Raw genomic sequence first — 16,732 nt, forward strand, 5'->3', positions numbered from 1 at the left:
GGCTGGTGGGCATGGTGCTTGCCCCTCTCCCCGGGTCCTGGGGAGCTTTCCAGGTGGACGTGGGTGCATCCCGGGGCGGCCACCAAACCCGGAGGGAGGAGAGCGGGCCCGAGGCCAGGGAAGGACTCGGGGCAGGGAGAAAAACCCGCTTCTCGGCGCTCACGCACACGTTCTGAGACACGGAGTTTGCGTGCTGCTTGGGGTAGAGGTCTGGTGTTCTTGGGGGGGCGGAGAACATGCTTCCCCAGAGTGTGGTGCCCAGGGGTGACCGGCAGGCCTGGGTGGGGGGGGTGCCCTGCGCGCCGGTACGGGGAGGTCCTTCTAGAACCTTCCTCTTAGCAGTTCGGTTCCCCTCAGATGCCCTTGACAACGAGCTCATCCTCCAGACCCTCCGAGACATCGCCGAGGGGAAGACCGTGCAGATCCCGGTGTACGACTTCGTCTCCCACTCCCGGTGAGCGCGCCGCTCCGCCGGCTCCGGCCGCGGGCCCCGCCTGCCTGTCCCCGCGGCCGCCCTGGCAGCGGCCAGGTCGGGGCGTCGCCCAGGCCCTTCCTGGAACAGTGCGGACGCGTTCCAGACTGAAGGGGATGGGTTCGCCGGGTGCAGCTGGAACTTTCTTCGGTCCCTTCCTCCTTCCTTGCTTCTCGTCGCCCCAGGACGGGGGTGGGGGTGGGGGGGTGGGGCGGGGTTGTTGCAGGGAAACTCGGAGCCGCTGGTTTGGAGCCGGCCGGGAAGCCAGGCCCGAGCGCATCGCTGCAGACACCTTTCGAGAAAAGGAGGCGGCGTCTCCGCTTCGGTCTCGGGTCCCCACTCCGCAGCAGGCGGTTTCCCTCTGCGTCTGCCTCACGCTGGGCGCTCGGACCGGCCGGCCCTGCCCTCTGCTGGGCCTCCCGGGGGAGGAGGGGACCGAGGGCTGCGTCGGGCTGCGCTTGCGCGCTGTGTGTGGGACGCCTGCGGGGAGGACCCCCGGCTCCCCGCTCAGCCCGCCCCCCCCTCCGCCCCCGTGCCTGCAGGAAGGAGGAGACGGTCACCGTGTACCCCGCGGACGTGGTGCTCTTCGAAGGCATTCTGGCCTTCTACTCCAAGGAGGTGCGGGACCTGTTCCAGATGAAGCTCTTCGTGGACACGGACGCCGACACCCGGCTCTGCCGCAGAGGTGCCTGCATTCTCGGGGCCCCCGGGGGCCCGCGGGCGGCTCGGGGCCAGCCGCAGGCGCCCAGCACGGGGGATGTCCTGCTTCCCAGATGCTGGGTGACATTCGAGAAGGGATTAGGAGCTTACTGCCGTTAACCAAGGGCTCGTGAGCTCCCAGCGGTGGAAGAAGAGATTTATGTCCTGGTTTCGCCGGAAACACCTCTGGTTGGATGCCGGTTCCCGTGGAGGTCCTGTGGGCGTCGGGTGCAGGCCGGAGCCGGGTGCGGGGCCCCTGGGGCGGGAACGCCCGCCGGCCTGTCTGGCCCTTCTGTTTCCAGAAAGCTCTCTAGGAACCGAGCCCGCGGTAGGCTCTGGGGGGCGATGAGCAGAGCGTGGGGGCTGCGTGGGGCCGGGGGGTCAGGACTGGGGTGGGGTGGGCGGTGACCCAGGCAACACACAGGGGTACGGGGTGCAAAATCTCGCGCCCGCACATCAGGGGGACACGGCGTGGGGTCCGGGAGGAGAAGCACTAGCCCCGAGAACGGACTCGAGTGCCGGCTCCCCCTAGTGGCAGGGGGTGGCCGCGGGCAAGCTCTGCCCGTGCCCTTTGTACCTCGTTCTCCCGCCCGTCATCCGCTGAGCGGTCCTCCCGGGACAGTGGAGGTGACACGGGGACAGTGCCTGGCGGGGCATTGGTCAGTACAGACTGGCCTCGAGGACCGGAAGTCCCCTTTGCCTGACGTGGCTCTGTGGGGCCTGGTCCCCAGGAGCTGGTGGCCTGGGCAGGGGGTGCGGGAGGGCTGGGGGAGGGGCCCAGGCACCACGGGGCGGGGTAGAGCTGCACCCGAGTCACCGCCTTGGCCTAGACGGCGGGCGGATCTCAGCCGCTCGCTCACACGGGTGATCTGGGCAGGGTCTGAAGGCCAGTCCTCCTACCCTCGCTTGTTCCGGCTCTTCTGTGAAGTGGGGGAAGACAGGATGGCGGCCTCCTGGGGTTCTGTGGGCTCAGCTGGCAGCCCGGCCTTCCTTCCCGTGCCTCCCGGGAAGGTGCTGCTGTCCCTTCCCTGGTGCGCCTGTGGGGCTTCCCGCAGCTGTCTCTACGGGTCCGCTCCCCTTCCGCGCAGGGCCGAGGGCGGGCCTGGCGTGTGCTCTGTGTGGGCGAGGTGCGGGGTGGGGGGGGGGTTAGGCAGGAGCAGCTGTGGGTCACGGGGACATTCCTGCAGGCTGGACCCAGCTCCCGGGTTTCATCTGTCACACCCCGTGAGTCACGCAGCCCTGGAGAGGCGTTGGTCCTTATGGGGGTCTCCTGCCACTCACCCTCACGTTCCCCTGGACCCGGAAGAACCCGGAGGGGGACCTGGGACAACTGAGGAATTGTATTGATTCCGGGTCCTTCCGACTTGGGTGCACGGCTGTGGCTGAGTGGAAGGGGTGGGCGAGCGGTGCCCTGCGTCAGACCCGCCCCGGCCCAGTTGGGTCGGGTCACGGTGACGGCCAGGCAGCCGGCTCTGAGTCCCCGTGGTTCCCGCTCTGTGCCGAGAGCTGGGTCAGACTCAGCGCTCGGCTTGGCCCTGTGTCCCGACGGCCCGGGAGCGAGTTGTGACCTGGCCGTGACGTGGTAACTGGTGCTTCTCTCATGGCGGGGTGGGGGGTCCCGGTCAGTCTGCGGTGACAGCCCCACGGAGGGGTCGGGACTCAGCTGGTGGGCTGTCCGACGGGAGCACCGTGGCACCGTGAGCCAGCCCGGCCTCGGGAAGGCAGACATGCGTGCGTGGGCCCCGCAGCGCTTTGACCCCCCCCCCCCCCCCCGCAGTGCTGAGAGACATCAGCGAGAGGGGGCGGGACCTGGAGCAGATCCTGACCCAGTACATCACGTTCGTCAAGCCCGCCTTCGAGGAGTTCTGCCTGCCGGTGAGTCCCGGTCCGGCCGGGTTTCCGCTGGATTCCGAGTTTAAGACTTAGGTGCACCACGTGGGCACACGCGGGGGCGGGGTGGGGAGCCCGGGCTCGTGGCGCCCTGCAGGGTGTCCCCCTCCGCCCCCGTCCCGGGGCCCAGGGAAGGGTGTCCTCCCCCTCCGTCCCGCCTGTCACTGCCGGGGGCCCTTAGGGGCGTGCTGCTCGGTCCCAGCGAGCTCTCCCATGTCCTGGCTGGGCTCCGGGGTGGCCCTCTGTGGAAGGTGCGTCCCGTCTCGGGACAGACTCGGCCCTTTGGATCCGGGAAGGGTGTGCACACGGTGGGTGGCGTGTGTGCAGGGGACTCGGCTGCGGGGTCTTCCCTCTGACCCTCGGTCACTGCGGCCGAGCCTGCTGTGAGCTGGTCTCGGCCCAGACGCGTCTCCCTTGGGCAGGGCGCCAGCTGGGTGCCAGGCTTCCGTGTGTCGGTCCTGGCCCAGAGCCATCGGTCCCGGCAGCCGGGACGCCCGAGAGGAGACCTTTCCGAGAGGGGCGGTGGGGTGTGGGGGGCTTCCTGGGGGAAGACAGTGAATATGAGGGACGCCACCAGGGACGGGGTGGGGGGCCGGCTGTGCTGGAGGAGGGGCCCCCACACCTGGGGCCACGTGTCCTCCCCAGGCTGACCAGGCCTGGTCTAACTCCCCAAGGGCTCCGCTCCGGGAACGACGGAGGGGGGACCCAGCTGGGTCTGGGGGTGCTCTGCGGGGGCCGGGGCCGTGGCGGCCGTGAGGAGAGGTGCAGAGCGAGGCCGAGGTGGCATCTTCCCCGAGTCTCCTAGCGGTTCCTCCTCCTTTTCCCTCTCCTGGGAAGGTGGGCTCCCCCCGCCTTTGCTCCTTTAAGTCTGTCCGTGGGTCTCGAGCCGGAGCAAACTGGACTTGTGTTTCCGGCCGGGGCTGGGCAGGCTGAGTCAGTGCGAGTAACCCTGGGGATCGGGTTGCAGATTAGGTTTCTGGAAGCGGGCGGAGCGGCCGGGCAGCTGTGGAGTTCCACCCCTCCCTCCGCCCGCCGCCCAGGGACCGCTGCGGCTCCCGGCCACGGCATGACCAACGCGAAGCGGATGTGTTTGTGGTCCACCGCCCCCCACCCCCCGTCCCCTGCCGGTGCACGCGGCTGTGACACGCAGGAGCTCCGAGTCCTGCACACACGGGGCCTGGGTGGCTCCTGCCGTCCGGCTTCTGTGGGTCCCAGCGAGAGCCAGCCACTTCCGAGTCAGCCCGGGCCCTGACTCGGGTGTGTTTCGGCCGTTCTGGTCTGGACGCTGCAGAGGAGAGATGCCCACGGACACAAGACTTGGTTCGTGCGGTCCCACCCTGAACCTGGTGACACACCCGGACACGGGGTCCACGGCATCTCAGTAACTTAAAAAAAAGAAAGGATTGGGACTTTGAAAAAAATCAGTGTGATGACAGAGCCAGGGCGAGGGGCCCCGTGGGGACACCGCTCCCGGGCTCGCCCGAGGCCAGCCCACCGCGTGGTCGCCCCGAGGTGCCCCCCACCCCCCTCCGTCGGGTGCTACCAACTCCTGCTCCTTGTGGTGAAACTGTGGCTGAGGTCTGAGGTCTAGTCCTCCAAGGACCTGTCTGTCCCCTGATGAGAACTTCAGGAAAAGCCCGTGTAGTGTCGTTCAGATAAATCGGGTAAAAAATACCACCCACCCTCCGGGCCCGGCAGAGACCAGGCCCCCCCGCCCCCGCCCCTCTCGGAGGCCCGTGTGTCCTAATGCCCCCGTAACTAACGCTTCTCGGATGTCTCCCCCAGACAAAGAAGTACGCAGACGTGATCATCCCCACGGGTGTCGACAATCTAGGTGAGTCCTTGCGGGGCGTCACGCTCGGGGGCGGGGTGTGGGGACTCCAGTGGGGGCCGCTGTGGTGACACAGGAATTCTGCCCGCCGGCGGCCTCCGGCACAGGCCCCGAACAGGTGCCAGGGCTCATGCGTGGGCCGTCCTTCTCTGGGCTGAAAGAGGCGGTGCGGGGGGAGGCCCTGCCTCCTCGTCTGCTGTGCAATTTACTCCAGTTCTTCTTCCCTGAAAACGGCTCTGTGCTGCTGAGCCACGCCATCGGTCTCCCACCTTCTCTCAGCCTTTCCCCCCTTTTCCACGACGGGGCTGCTTTGCAGGGCGGCCCCTCCCCCGGGTCTGTCTGTGTGTCCGTCCGCCCCCCCTCTGTCGGGGTGGGTTTGCACCATCAGGACAGCTCGGGGGGACGTGTGGCTCTTTGTGCGCCCCCCCCCACCAGGAAGCACTAGACCTTTGCCTGGTTTGGGTGACGTTAGTCATTTGCATGATTTGTTCCTGAGGGTAGGAAAAGGGGGTCCCATGTTGGAGTGTCCTAGGGGGAGAGGACCTTCTGTGCGGTCGCTGTGCTGGGTGGGAGGCCGGGAGGTCTCCCGTGGACGGGTCTCGGCTCTCGGGCGGCGACGGGGCGAAGGCAGGCTTTGTGCCGGTCCCCTCTGCGCCGCCGAGTCTGACCGTCGGCCAGGGAGCCCGTCTGTTGGCAGGGGCTTCGAGGGCCCCAGGTCGTGCCTGCCTTGCTCTGGGGAGCTTCCGGTGTGGGAGGCGGAGGACCCCCGTCGGGGCTCGGGGGGCTGGTGTTGGCCCCTGCCCACGCCCGCACGCAGCACACACCAGCCCCCCCACCCCGCCGCCCCGGCTGCCCCTGACGCCCCGCCCGTCTCCGCCCCGCAGTGGCCATCAACCTGATCGTGCAGCACATCCAGGACATCCTCAACGGCGGGCCGTCCAAGCGGCAGACCAACGGCTGCGTCAGAGGCTGCACCCCTGCACGCACCAGGCAGGCCTCGGAGTCCAGCAGCCGGCTGCACTGACCCCGCGTCCCCGGGGCCCCGGCCCCCCCGCCGCTCCAGGAGACCCGGGGGCGGGGGGAGGCAGCGGCGGGGGGGTCTTGGCCGTCCGAACACACGGTTTCCTGCAACTCTGCTTACTTAAGAAAACACGAAGAAATGCCTTTGATCCCGAAGCAGACCCTGACCCCAAGCGTGCGTGCTGAACTGTGCCAACTCTCGGTAACGGGCGGCGAGCGGCGAAGCCATCCTGTGAGCAGTGACAAATACACGTCCCGTAGAAGGAGCTATTTTTGTGTACGTGCACACACACACTGTAAAGCTGTCGGCCGCAAGCATTTGGCAGGGGGGCCGGCGCTGATGCTTGGGGGCTGGGGCTGGGGCTTCCGCGCGGGGAGGTGGCCTGTCCCGACGCGTCCCAGGGCACGAGGGGCCGGCGCCTGGGCAGCGGGGGTGCGGCAGCGCCTGCAGAGTGCTCCTGCTGGAGGCCGGGGCTTCATGACGTGTTGATGACAGATGCTTTTTTCTTTTTTTTAATTTTTGAGTTGACATTAGGCAAGACCTCAACCAAAAAAGCAAACTCAGGGAAGGGGCCCCTCGGGAGAGTGTGTCTTCCCTGTCGTCCCGACAGCCACCCTGCGCCTGTCCCTCACTGCTGGGGGGGGGGTCGCTCGACGACTCCTTCCTCACCTGCATCCCGGGGTCTCGAAAGCCGGAGTGGCCCGTCCCTTGTCCCTTGCAGGCTGGGTGTTGGTGAGGACTTCTGGGGGCAGGAGGACGGCTGGCAGCCCCTCACAGGGGGACGACAGAGCTCCGCCTGCGCAGGGGACAGTAGCTTTTGTCCCCGAGACGTGGGGCTTTGCGGAGAGGTGGGGTGGCACTAGCCTTCACCTTTAGCGGCGTCCCAGACGGGCCGACCTGAGGGTTCGGCAGCACTGGGTGTGGGGGAGGGGCGGGCGGGAAATGGAGTCCGTAGGTCTTGATGCGCTGGGGTTTTAGGGTGCAGAGTCCCAGCTTCCCCCAGGGCTCCCTCTTGGCAAAAACTTGCATCTGTGGGGGAAGCACAGATTCCGGAAGAGTCTTGCTTCAGGGGCGCAGGAAGTCGGGGGACCAAGCAGAGCTGGTTCCAGAGCCCCGCCCCCAGCTGGCCCACGCCCTGGGCTCATCCCCTGCGGCTGCCCCACCGGGAGCGGTTCAGGTCCCTCCCCTCCCAGTGCTGCCCCAGCCCCGGGGAGCCGTCCAGGCACACCCGCCGTCACCGGTGCTCTCCCGTCACCCGGCCGCCCCTTCCACCACCCAGCGCTGTCCATTTCACCCCCCCTTTTCTGGGTTCCATTTGACTCTGTTGTGCTGTTTCAAAAGGTCAGGCCTAGTCCCCAACTGAGGTTTGCCGCCCCCAAGCCACCAGGGAGACCCCGTCATGGCCCCCTCCCCCAGGGGGCTCCCGCTGGCCGCAGCCGCCTGCTGGGAGCGTGAGGGCGCCCTCCGGTGGAGGCTCTAGAGGCCTCTCCCGCCCTGCCATGGGTGGCTCTGAGGCGTGGGGGGTGTGGCAGGTGGGGGGGAGGGTCCTCTGGCCCCCATGGGCCTGTGTGCCCCGGGGAGGCCGTCCCCGTCCAGGTGCCAAACCACTTAGTGCCTTGGCTGTCGGTCCCATTGCCCTGGAAGGGGGGCACCTCTCCCCTCTGAGCCCGGGCTCCCGAGCCGCCTGCCCACCTGCCTGTGGTGCTGGGACCGAGCCTCAGTGTGCCCGGGTGGCAGTGCTGGTCTGGGCCGGGAGGCGGTGCTGAGGCTGGGCCGCCTCACTTGCGGTGCTGACGACGCCCCCCGTTCTGTGGCTCCTGGTGGCCGCAGGACGGGACGGGAAGCTCCGCCCTCTGTCGCGGCCAGCATTTAGCCGCCTGGGGTCTGACCTTGAGCTTTCTCTGGGACCCACCCTAGTCTTGGTATTGCAGAGCCCCTGGGTCTCTGGTGCCACTGGGGAGTCCTTAGGCCAGAACGGGGCCCCGAGTCGCCCGGGTGCTCCGCAGCCATGCGCTGCGTGCTTGGGTGGCGCTGGCTGTGCTCATGGGGTCTCGGCCTCGGGGCCTCCCTCCTCGGTGCTTGCTCCTCCCTCCCTGCCACCCTTCCCAGGTGCCGTCCGCAGACCCGGTGTGCGGGGAAACAGGGTCTGAGCCCATCGTGGGGAGGCTTGGCCCCACGCCCCTTCCGGCCGACGGAGCTCCCTCTGACGGGTGTCTCTTTCTTGGGCAGCGTGAGACCCGTGGGCGCAGAGACGGGAGTTGGGACAAGAGGGACACAGGTCTTGTGAGCGGGTGCTGTGACCTCGGGTGGCCTTCGCTGTGAAGGGGGCGGGCAAGAGTTCGGAAGCAGTGGCGGGGACCACGGGGACCCTGGGGAGCAGGCCTGGGGAGGGCGCGGAGGGGTCTCCAGGGCTCCCTTCCGACCCGGCCGCCCCCCACCACCCGCTCTGGTCCCGGCTGCTGGGCGGCCCTGCCTCTCCTGGGCCCCACAGGACGCCTGTCCGGGGGCAGGGCGGGCACCGGCGTCATCAGGCCGCCAGGTCCGGCTGGAGCCCCGTTGGGTGGGGTGGCACCTGCGTGCTGGGCTGGGCAGTGGAGGCAGGCGGTGCCCCCCACCCCGTCCTCAGGGTGGGGCAGGACAAAGCCGGGGAGGTGGGGTGGGCAGGGGAGGCGGCGGGCGGGGTCTGGAGCCCAGTGTCCCACCGATCTCCTGTCTCTGGGCCTCTGCCTCCCCGAGCAGGTGGCCCCTGGTGGCTGCCCCTGCCGCAGCAGCAGGCCGACAGCTGGGTAACGAAAGACTTTTCCTTTGAGACGCTTGCTCCTCCCTCTGCCTTCTACCGCCTGGTTGCGATCATCCGCAGCTGCGGAAATGACCATGTATACTCTGTACTTGGCTATAAATAAAGACCAGGCTGAAAGAACCACCTCGTCCCTTGTGGTGTTTGGGCAGGAGCCGCCACGCGGAGGTTGGGCCGGCAGGAGGGCGTGGGGGCCACGGGGCGGGGGGAGGCTGGGCTTTGCGGGTGGGTACGGTGCCGCACCCTGTGGCTGAGCCTCCCAGCCCCGGCCTGGCCCCTGGCAGGATGGGGGCACGCGGGCGTTTCCCCTCCGCCCCTGGGGGCCGGGCTGCCGTCTCTGGAGGCTGCTGTTCCATGGCCACGTGGGTCCTGCTGCTGTCACCCAGCTCCGGCTGTGGTGCTTCCCCCGCCGCTGCCTTCCCTGGGCCACTCACCGCCCATTCCTCGGCCTCTGCAACCAAAACCAAAACCAAACCTCAGTTAGAGTTGATGTTGCCACAGTACGAATGAGCCCCGATGAGGACGCTCAGGGTCATTACCCCCACTGGTGTGGTCGACGCTCCCAGGTGGTCCCTGCAGACACTCTGTTCCTGGTTGTAAAAGACCTCGATCCCCGCCCCCCACACGCCCCCCAGGGGTTTTAAAGTAACTGGCCCTGCATAGCAGCCCAGCGCCCCCTCCCCTCACCTCCCTGCCTTTCTCAGCTTCCCTTTCTCCTCCTCGCTCCCAGCCTCCCAGGCGCCCAGTGCCCCTCGATGTGCTGGGATGCTGCTCCTGACAGTGTCCTGACACTCGAACCCGTCGGGGAGCTGAGCAGAGACGAGGGACCCCGCTGGGGAGGCCCACCTGCAGCAGTGGGTGCAGCGATCTGCAGGCCGGTGACGGCTCCTGAGTCACGGAGCAGGCGGCTCGGCCGGTGCCGCACAGAGGGTGGCCGTGCGGGCTGGTGCAGGCTCCGCCCTGCGCGGTTCCCATCTCTGTCCCGGACACACTTGCCCCCTGTCCACCTCTGCAGCTGGAGGCTGTGCTTGGGACTCGGCTCACTGCTCAGAACTCAGGTGTCCTTCCTCATCGGGGGGCAAAGTGCAGGCCAGTGAGGTCCTTCCCGCCCTGTCACCGCGTGCCCGGAGCCAGCCTTCTGATCCCCACCCCAGAGACGCCCCCTCCCCCGGCGCTGTTCCGTCCCACCACTCGTCAGTGCAGACGAGGAGGAGCCGCGTGGGGTTAGGACCCAGGCCATTTGGACCTGCTTGAAGGTCCCGGGCGGGACAGATGGCCGTGTGAGGACAGGACCGAGCGTCCCATCATCTGGTGCTGGGGGTGCGCCTCATTTCACTTTCTAAAACCCACGAAGTTCACCCCCCTCTGGGCTCTGGAAACATCAGGGGGGAAGCATATGACCCTGCTAGCGACCAGGTGGCGCCCCTGCGCCGATACAAAATGATACAGAAAAGTTGTTCATGAAAAGGTTTTAAGAAGTTACTCCACCTGCTGAATCTTGAGCTGTGCCCGCACATGCGTTTATATGTTTGTGGGGTTTTTTCCCCAAGAAACTGGGAGCTAAAGTAACACCAAGTCGCCCACGTTGACCGGGACCGAACCCGGCCCCCCCCACAAAGCAACCAGAGGTGGGGACGGACGCGAGATCGCACCTGACACAACACACTTCTCGCGCGTCCCCCTGTGTAGCGAGGACTCCTCTGGACCAGAGGGTGGCCCCACTACGTGCGGGGCCGGGTGGGGCCGGCTCGGCCTGGCCCTGCAGTGCACGCGGGGTTTTATGCGGAAAAGCCCAGGATTCTGGCGCCAGGCAATGACAGAGATATTTCAAGATTCCTCTTTGCAGCTCCTGCAATTCCCAACTCTGTACGTTCACGTCAGACCTTTCCAGCCATCAGGAAACTTTCAGCAGATGGTCACGTTGCCTCCTCCGATCCCTAAAACAGGCCTGCGGAGTGTGGGAAGAGTGCCGCTCCTCCCGTGTTGCTGGGTCCCACCCGAAAAGTGGAGGGTGTGGGCCCGGCGGCGGCGGCGGGCGGGCGAGCTGCGTGCCCGCCCCCTAGCGGTGCGCTCGGGGCTCAGCAGGAGGGCTGTGGGCGTGCGGCCTGCTGGCCTTTGCCCGGCCGCTCGGGTTTCCGGGAGAGCCCTCGGAAATCCAACTACGGGTGTGGCCTCTCCTTTTATTTATTTTTTTTTTCCTGGAAAATCTTTATTAAAGCCTCCACTCAGGCCGGCAGCAGCTGCTCCCGTGTCGCGATGGCAGCCCCCAAGCTGGCCACCGGAGTCACCAGTGGTTGGAGGAGGAGGAGGAGGTGGAGGCAGAATCGCTCCGCCTTCCCCAAAGCTCACGAGGTTTCTGCGTTTGCTTTCCTTGTCTCAGTAGTTTTGGAAGGAACACCCCATGTTTCTTCTTTAGTGACTGTCTTTTCAAGGTAACTACATGCTTGATAAAAACTTCTTCCCTCCTCCCAAAGAATATGAGGGCTTGAGAAGGCTTCACCTCGTCACACTGTCTGCCTTTCGCGTTCCAGCTGCTGAGTATTTTAGGGAACTAGAGTGGCTAGCTTTCATAGTGTGCAAGTTAGTTATAACGATTGTTGTTTAAAAGTCGTTGTTGGTGCCGTCAGTGCTTGCTCAGACTCACCCCGACCTTCACAGACACCCCCGTTCGCCCTCTCACTTTGCACTGCTCTCCGGGCTGGGTCGGTTTTCTTCCCGACGTGCACCCTTCACTGACGCGTCCACAGCCTTTGCTGAAAAATGTCTTTATTTTACCTTCACTTTTGAATGATAATTTAGCTGTGTATCCTTTCAGCATTTTGAACATTTTGATGCTTTCTCCTATTTTTTTTCTTTTTTTAAACTCATGTTCTATCAGCTGTATAGTTTATTTATTTATTTTAAAGATTTTATTTATTTATTTTTAGAGAGGGAAGGGAGGGAGAAAGAGAGAGAGAAACATCAATGTGGGGTTGCTGGGGGCCGTGGCCTGCAACCCAGGTATGTGCCCTGACTGGGAATCGAACCTGGGACACTTTGGTTCGCAGCCCGCGCTCAATCTACTGAGCTACGCCAGCCAGGGCTTGCTTATTTATTTATTTATTTATTTATTTATTTATTTTAAATAAAGACTTTGTCTTTGACGTTCTGCAGCTTGTCATGAAGTGGTGAGATGTGGGTTTATTTTTTTTAAGTTTTTATTTTTTAACATTTTTTGCAGGTTTATTTTTGGTTACCCCACAGGTGCCCCCTGACTGGCCAGGTCTGGGGAGGCCTTCCGCCCACTCTGGGAGGGTCACGGCTGCACCCCGCTCCGGTGCTGCCTCTGGGCCTGTCTGCCCTCTCCCTGCAGACCTGCGGGTGCGTCTGCGCGGGACCTTTTCCTGTCTCTGCCAAGTCCCTCCTCTCCTTTCATTTGTCATCTCTCTAATTTCTTAAAGGTGGCATTTCTGCCAAGTTTCATATACTGTCTTTTCAGCCATGTTTAGTCTGCTGTCCAAAAACTTACTTTTAATTTCAGTGACTGTACTAAAAAAATACCTATTTCATCACATTACACATCTCCTTGTGGATTCTTTTCTTATCTTTATCTTTCATTTCTTATTTTTGGCTCCTGTAAAGTTTCATTACTTTTGTATGTGCTCACGTATGCATTAAACTGACTTCACTGACTCTTCCACAGCCTTTGTTGAAAATGGCTTTATTTTACCTTCACTTTTGAATGAAGTGAATTCATTAAACAGAATTTTTTCTTAATTTGTATCAAGAGGGTTTTCTGATGACCTGAGTTAGGATAGTGAGAAAAAGAAAAGTATCCCATGGGTTTTCTCAAACTTTTTCTCCGGGACACTTCTGCTTTGTCTGCAGGGTCAGATGTCACTGGTAATTCTCAACCTTCCTGTGCTCCAAGTATGTGAGGTGTGCTGGGCTGTCTGGGCTGTGGCCACTCCAGATTCGCCTGTGGGCTCTTGGAGGTCCGGAACTGGGACATGTGTGTTTCCTGTATCTTAATATTCAGCCTGTTGCTTGTCCACAGAATGGATGCTTAATAGCTGGCTCACATCCTCATTTGACTTTTGTTTTGGAGCCAGGCACTGTGTCCGCGTGAGATGCACATACACACTGGAAGTGCCGTGGGGTCTGTGTCTGAGTTGCTCCTGACCAGAAGCATGGACTGCAGCCTAGGCGTGGCTGTGGGGTCCCTGAGGCTCGTAGCTTGTGAAACTCGGGTCCACCTGTGGGCTGTTTTCTTAGAACTGGCCACTAGGTGGCGGGAGGGAGCCACAGCACAGCCAAGGCCGGCTTGAACGGTGGGAACAGCAGGACAGTCGGTTCAGAAACACTGAACACCTACCGCGTGCCAGGCCCTGCGCCAGCCCTGCCTGCCCGCGGGGGCCTCGTAGTGGCCAAGGGGACACTGGTGTGCAGACACAGGGCTCAGACAGGCAGGATGGAACGTGCACGAGGACGGAGAGTCCAGTTCCCTGACCGAGGGGCTCAAGAGGGGGATCCGGGGGCGCCCCACCCGGAGGCGGAGGACCTGGAGGGTGGGGCTGGGCTGCACGTGTGAGGCGTGACGCTGCCCCAGGCCGAGACAAGCTGCCAGGAAGGAAAGCCACTGTCACTTCTCGGGAACGATGTGACAAAGGGACAGCCGTCTGGCTAGTGGGTTCTTCCCCATCCCCCATCTGGAGGGGACGCCTGTCCGCCGCCCAGGGCGCGGGGGGAGAAGAGAGCACCCAGGGACGTTCTTAGGTCCCGCCGCCACCGGCCTGTTACTAATACACTCTGCTCGTCAATTTGGTTGCAGTGTTTTGAGAACTTCAGTTGAAGTGAGATTTCCATGCAGGGAGCACATGCGTGCATGCATGTCACATGTATTGGCCATGACATGTCCCGTGTCGTGGTCCCCCTTACCTGCCTGCTCCACTTCCCGTGGTCTGTTACCCACCGCCACCCCAGGCAGAAAATAAGAAAGGGAGAAACCCAGAAATAAACCACGGACAAGTGGGGAGGTCGCACGCGCTGAGCGGCAGGTGAAATCTCGCGAGTCTTGTGCCGACCGGGACGAGACTCCTCCCCTGTCCATCTCCAGACGCCCCGCCCCGCGGCCACCGAGGAGTCTGGCACCGGCTGGACGGTGGCCCCGACGTGGGGCTTGGGTTTCAGTCACCGCGGCCTCCCGACACAGGAGCCCCGAAGTGCTGGAGCGGTGATGCGGGCGCTTCCCGTGTGCCCGAGAGACGCCTGACGTCACCGGCCTCGCGTCACCCCCCTTCGTGACGTCACCCAGCCTCGCGTCCGCTCAGAGCGGCTCCAGGAGGCGGTGAGTGCGGCACAGCACAGTGACGCGTTCGAGACCCCGTCCTGTCACGTTCGTCACGGCCCCCGGCTGCAGTGGCTCCGTCTCGTTAGTTACTGCTGATCTCTCCAGGGCCCTCGCCGGTGCATTAAACCGGACCACAGGCGTTTCTGTGCACGGAACGACGGGTATGTGCAGGGTTCGCACTACCCGCGGTTCCAGGCGCCCGCGGGGGCCTTGGCGCGTATCCTCCGCGGGTCAGGGGAGGGAGGGCTCCAGCCTCCCCGGCGCGCTGGGCCTCCAACCCCAGCAGGGGGCGTCACGGAGTCGCCGCCGCCCGAGTGATTCCCCGGCCGGCTCCTCCCAGCCCCTGCTGCGCGGCTGTCCCCGGGCCAGCGCTTCGTTTCAAACCTCAGTCGGCGGCCCAGAGCGGGGTTATACTGCCAGCCTTCTCCGCAGGGGGAGTCCGGGCCTGGCAGCGGGCCGGCCAGCCGCCTGCAGTCCGGGCGCAGGGGGAAGCTGCAAGTTCAGCCCGTGCTTTTCGGGCTGCAGAGCTTAGCCCGCAGGCCTCCTCCCGCCGCGAGGGGGTCTCCGAGAGCGGCTCCCCGCCTCCCGGCTGCGCCGCTGGCTCTGCGTCCACTGGCCGGCGTGAGGCCCCTCTCTCGGGGACGCCGAGGGCGCTCTTGCCGCTGTCGCGGGCAGGAGAGGATGGTCGTCCTGGGGACCACCCAGGCCCCCGCAGAGGATGAATTCCTGACCACAGGGCAGTTAGTTGGAGACTCTGATTCGATGCTGCGCAAGAGAAGAGGCGGCCCCGGGGTCGGAGGTTTGGGGATCCCGTGGAGGCGGCCGTCAGCCAGGCCCTTGACCGGGCCTGCCCTTGCTGGCTTTCCGGCCACCGACATGGCCCTGCCAGGACACAGCCGCGGGTCCAGTGTCCCTGCTTGATGCCGGCCGCTGAGGCTTGAGGAGATGTGGCGTTTAATTTGCTGGCAGCGAGGAGACCCGGGGGTGTCTTTGGGGCACAGGGTAGCGGGATGTGTGGAGTGAGTACCCCGTAACGAAGTATCAGCTGAGGGGGGGGGCGCACACGCCCGTCTTCCTGTTCCTCGAGGAAACCTGGAAGCCTCACAAAGGGAACTGGGGGGTCGCGGGGTTGTGTGTTCTCCGCGGTTCCGTGGGAAGCACCACTGAGACCCTGGCTCCCTGCCACCCTTTCTGAAAGGCCCGGACGCCCCGGGCTGGCCGAGGGCAGGGAGGCGTGGCCGGGAGCCGCAGGTACTGCTTTAGGAAAAGGATTACACCGAGTCTGTTTTTACTCAGAGTCCCCGCTGGGTGGCCAGAGACGGCTCCTAAAATGGTTCAAAAAAAAAAAAAAAATAGAAGTCAGAGGAAGCTCAGGCGGGTCTGTGCCTGTGAGAACAGATTTCCTCCGCGTGTCCAGGAGGAGGAATCCTAATGCGTTCGGTGCCCATCTGCCGGGGTCAGGGGGAGACTCTGGGAAGTGGGAGTGAGTTGCATCCACACTGATTAAAACCCAAACGAAACAGCAACAAGAGCAAACTCTGCTGGGCCTCCAGGGGTGCGCGGGACTGCAGGTGCCCGTCTGCGGCTGCTTGTTGCGAGAGAGAAGGAGGCGCAGACAGGGGGGACGCGGGCACCAGGCGTGCTCGGAGGGACGCTCAGGATCTGGAGGCCGGGGCCCGACACCCCCCGGGAAGCCGTGGTCCCTGGTCTTCGGGTGGCACCTCCTCCCCTGGGGCTGACCCACACAGGACCACAGGAGGTGCAGGTGGCTCTGGGGCTCGTTAACCCCGGCGACCACAGGGGGGCAGTGAGCGAAAGCCAGAATTCACTGAAACTGGCGATTTTTGAGAGCTGGGGTGAGGGAAAGTAGTTGGAATTACCTGGAGCTTTTATAAACACTTCTTATGATGGCTGATGGAAACATACGGAATAAACAGGGGTGAGGTCCCCAAGTCACACCTTCCAAACCCCTGTCCCCTCTGCGAAGCCGTGGGCGGGGAGCTAGCGCGTCAGGCGGAGTCTGAAGCAGGCTTTGTGGGGACCGGCTGGGCGGGGCAGTGGGCAGTGGGCAAGTCTCACTGCTGGTCAGTTGTGGTGGGCCAGGGTCTCGGCCGGCGTTCCCTAGGGAGCAAGCAGCCTGAGGCAAAGGGTGGGGGCAGCGAGAGCGAGGAGAAGAGGGGCATGGGGCGTGTCACCAAACGGGCTACGGTTTAACCGGGAAGCAGAGCCGCGACCGACCGGGTGGAAGGTCTCTGAGCGCCTGGACAGAGGCCGTCTGGTGACCGCGGGGCGGAGGAGGGGGGAGGGGGCCCAGTGTCTCCTCCCTGTCTTCCTGCGCTGATCCGTCCAAGCTGCCCCTGCCCTGGGGCCTTCCCCGCCTGTCTTCCAGGTCGAGTTCCGTGGCCCCTGTGGGAGCTGCTGCGGAAGACTGGCCCCACGCCATCGGTGGTGGTGGGGATGTGAGCCAGCCCACCCCTCCCTCCCTCCCTCCCCCCCTCCCTGCCCACAGCAGCACCTGTGACAGGTGGCCGGTGAGGGGCATTACTGCTTGGCGGCCCTGAGTGGCCTGGGAGACAGGGAGCAGCTGCCACGTGGATAAACCACCAACGACAAGGCGGTGGCGTCCGCTGCAAAGACAGTCCTGAGGTTCACTGCGTCTTTCTCCAGCCACGGCCGGACCCTCCTTCCTCTCT

The 16,732-nt window shown here is 64.3% G+C and overlaps 1 protein-coding gene across 2 annotated transcripts in view; it reads left to right on the forward strand.

Moving 5' to 3' along the window:
- Positions 1–8,833, forward strand: part of UCK2 (uridine-cytidine kinase 2) — a 46,093-nt gene extending 37,260 nt beyond the window's left edge. For both annotated transcript variants that reach the window (XM_045838518.1, XM_045838519.1), the window contains exons 3-7: positions 358–454; positions 1,015–1,157; positions 2,949–3,046; positions 4,847–4,895; positions 5,777–8,833. In XM_045838518.1, coding sequence (XP_045694474.1) covers positions 358–454; positions 1,015–1,157; positions 2,949–3,046; positions 4,847–4,895; positions 5,777–5,916 — 527 coding nt within the window. In that variant the 3' untranslated portion in view covers positions 5,917–8,833. The remainder of the gene's footprint in view (positions 1–357; positions 455–1,014; positions 1,158–2,948; positions 3,047–4,846; positions 4,896–5,776) is intronic.
- Positions 8,834–16,732: the final 7,899 nt, after the last annotated feature.

This window comes from Phyllostomus hastatus, unplaced genomic scaffold, assembly GCF_019186645.2.
Source record: "Phyllostomus hastatus isolate PE091 unplaced genomic scaffold, TTU_PhHast_1.1 phas_contig_283, whole genome shotgun sequence".
Classification (NCBI taxonomy): domain Eukaryota; kingdom Metazoa; phylum Chordata; class Mammalia; order Chiroptera; family Phyllostomidae; genus Phyllostomus; species Phyllostomus hastatus.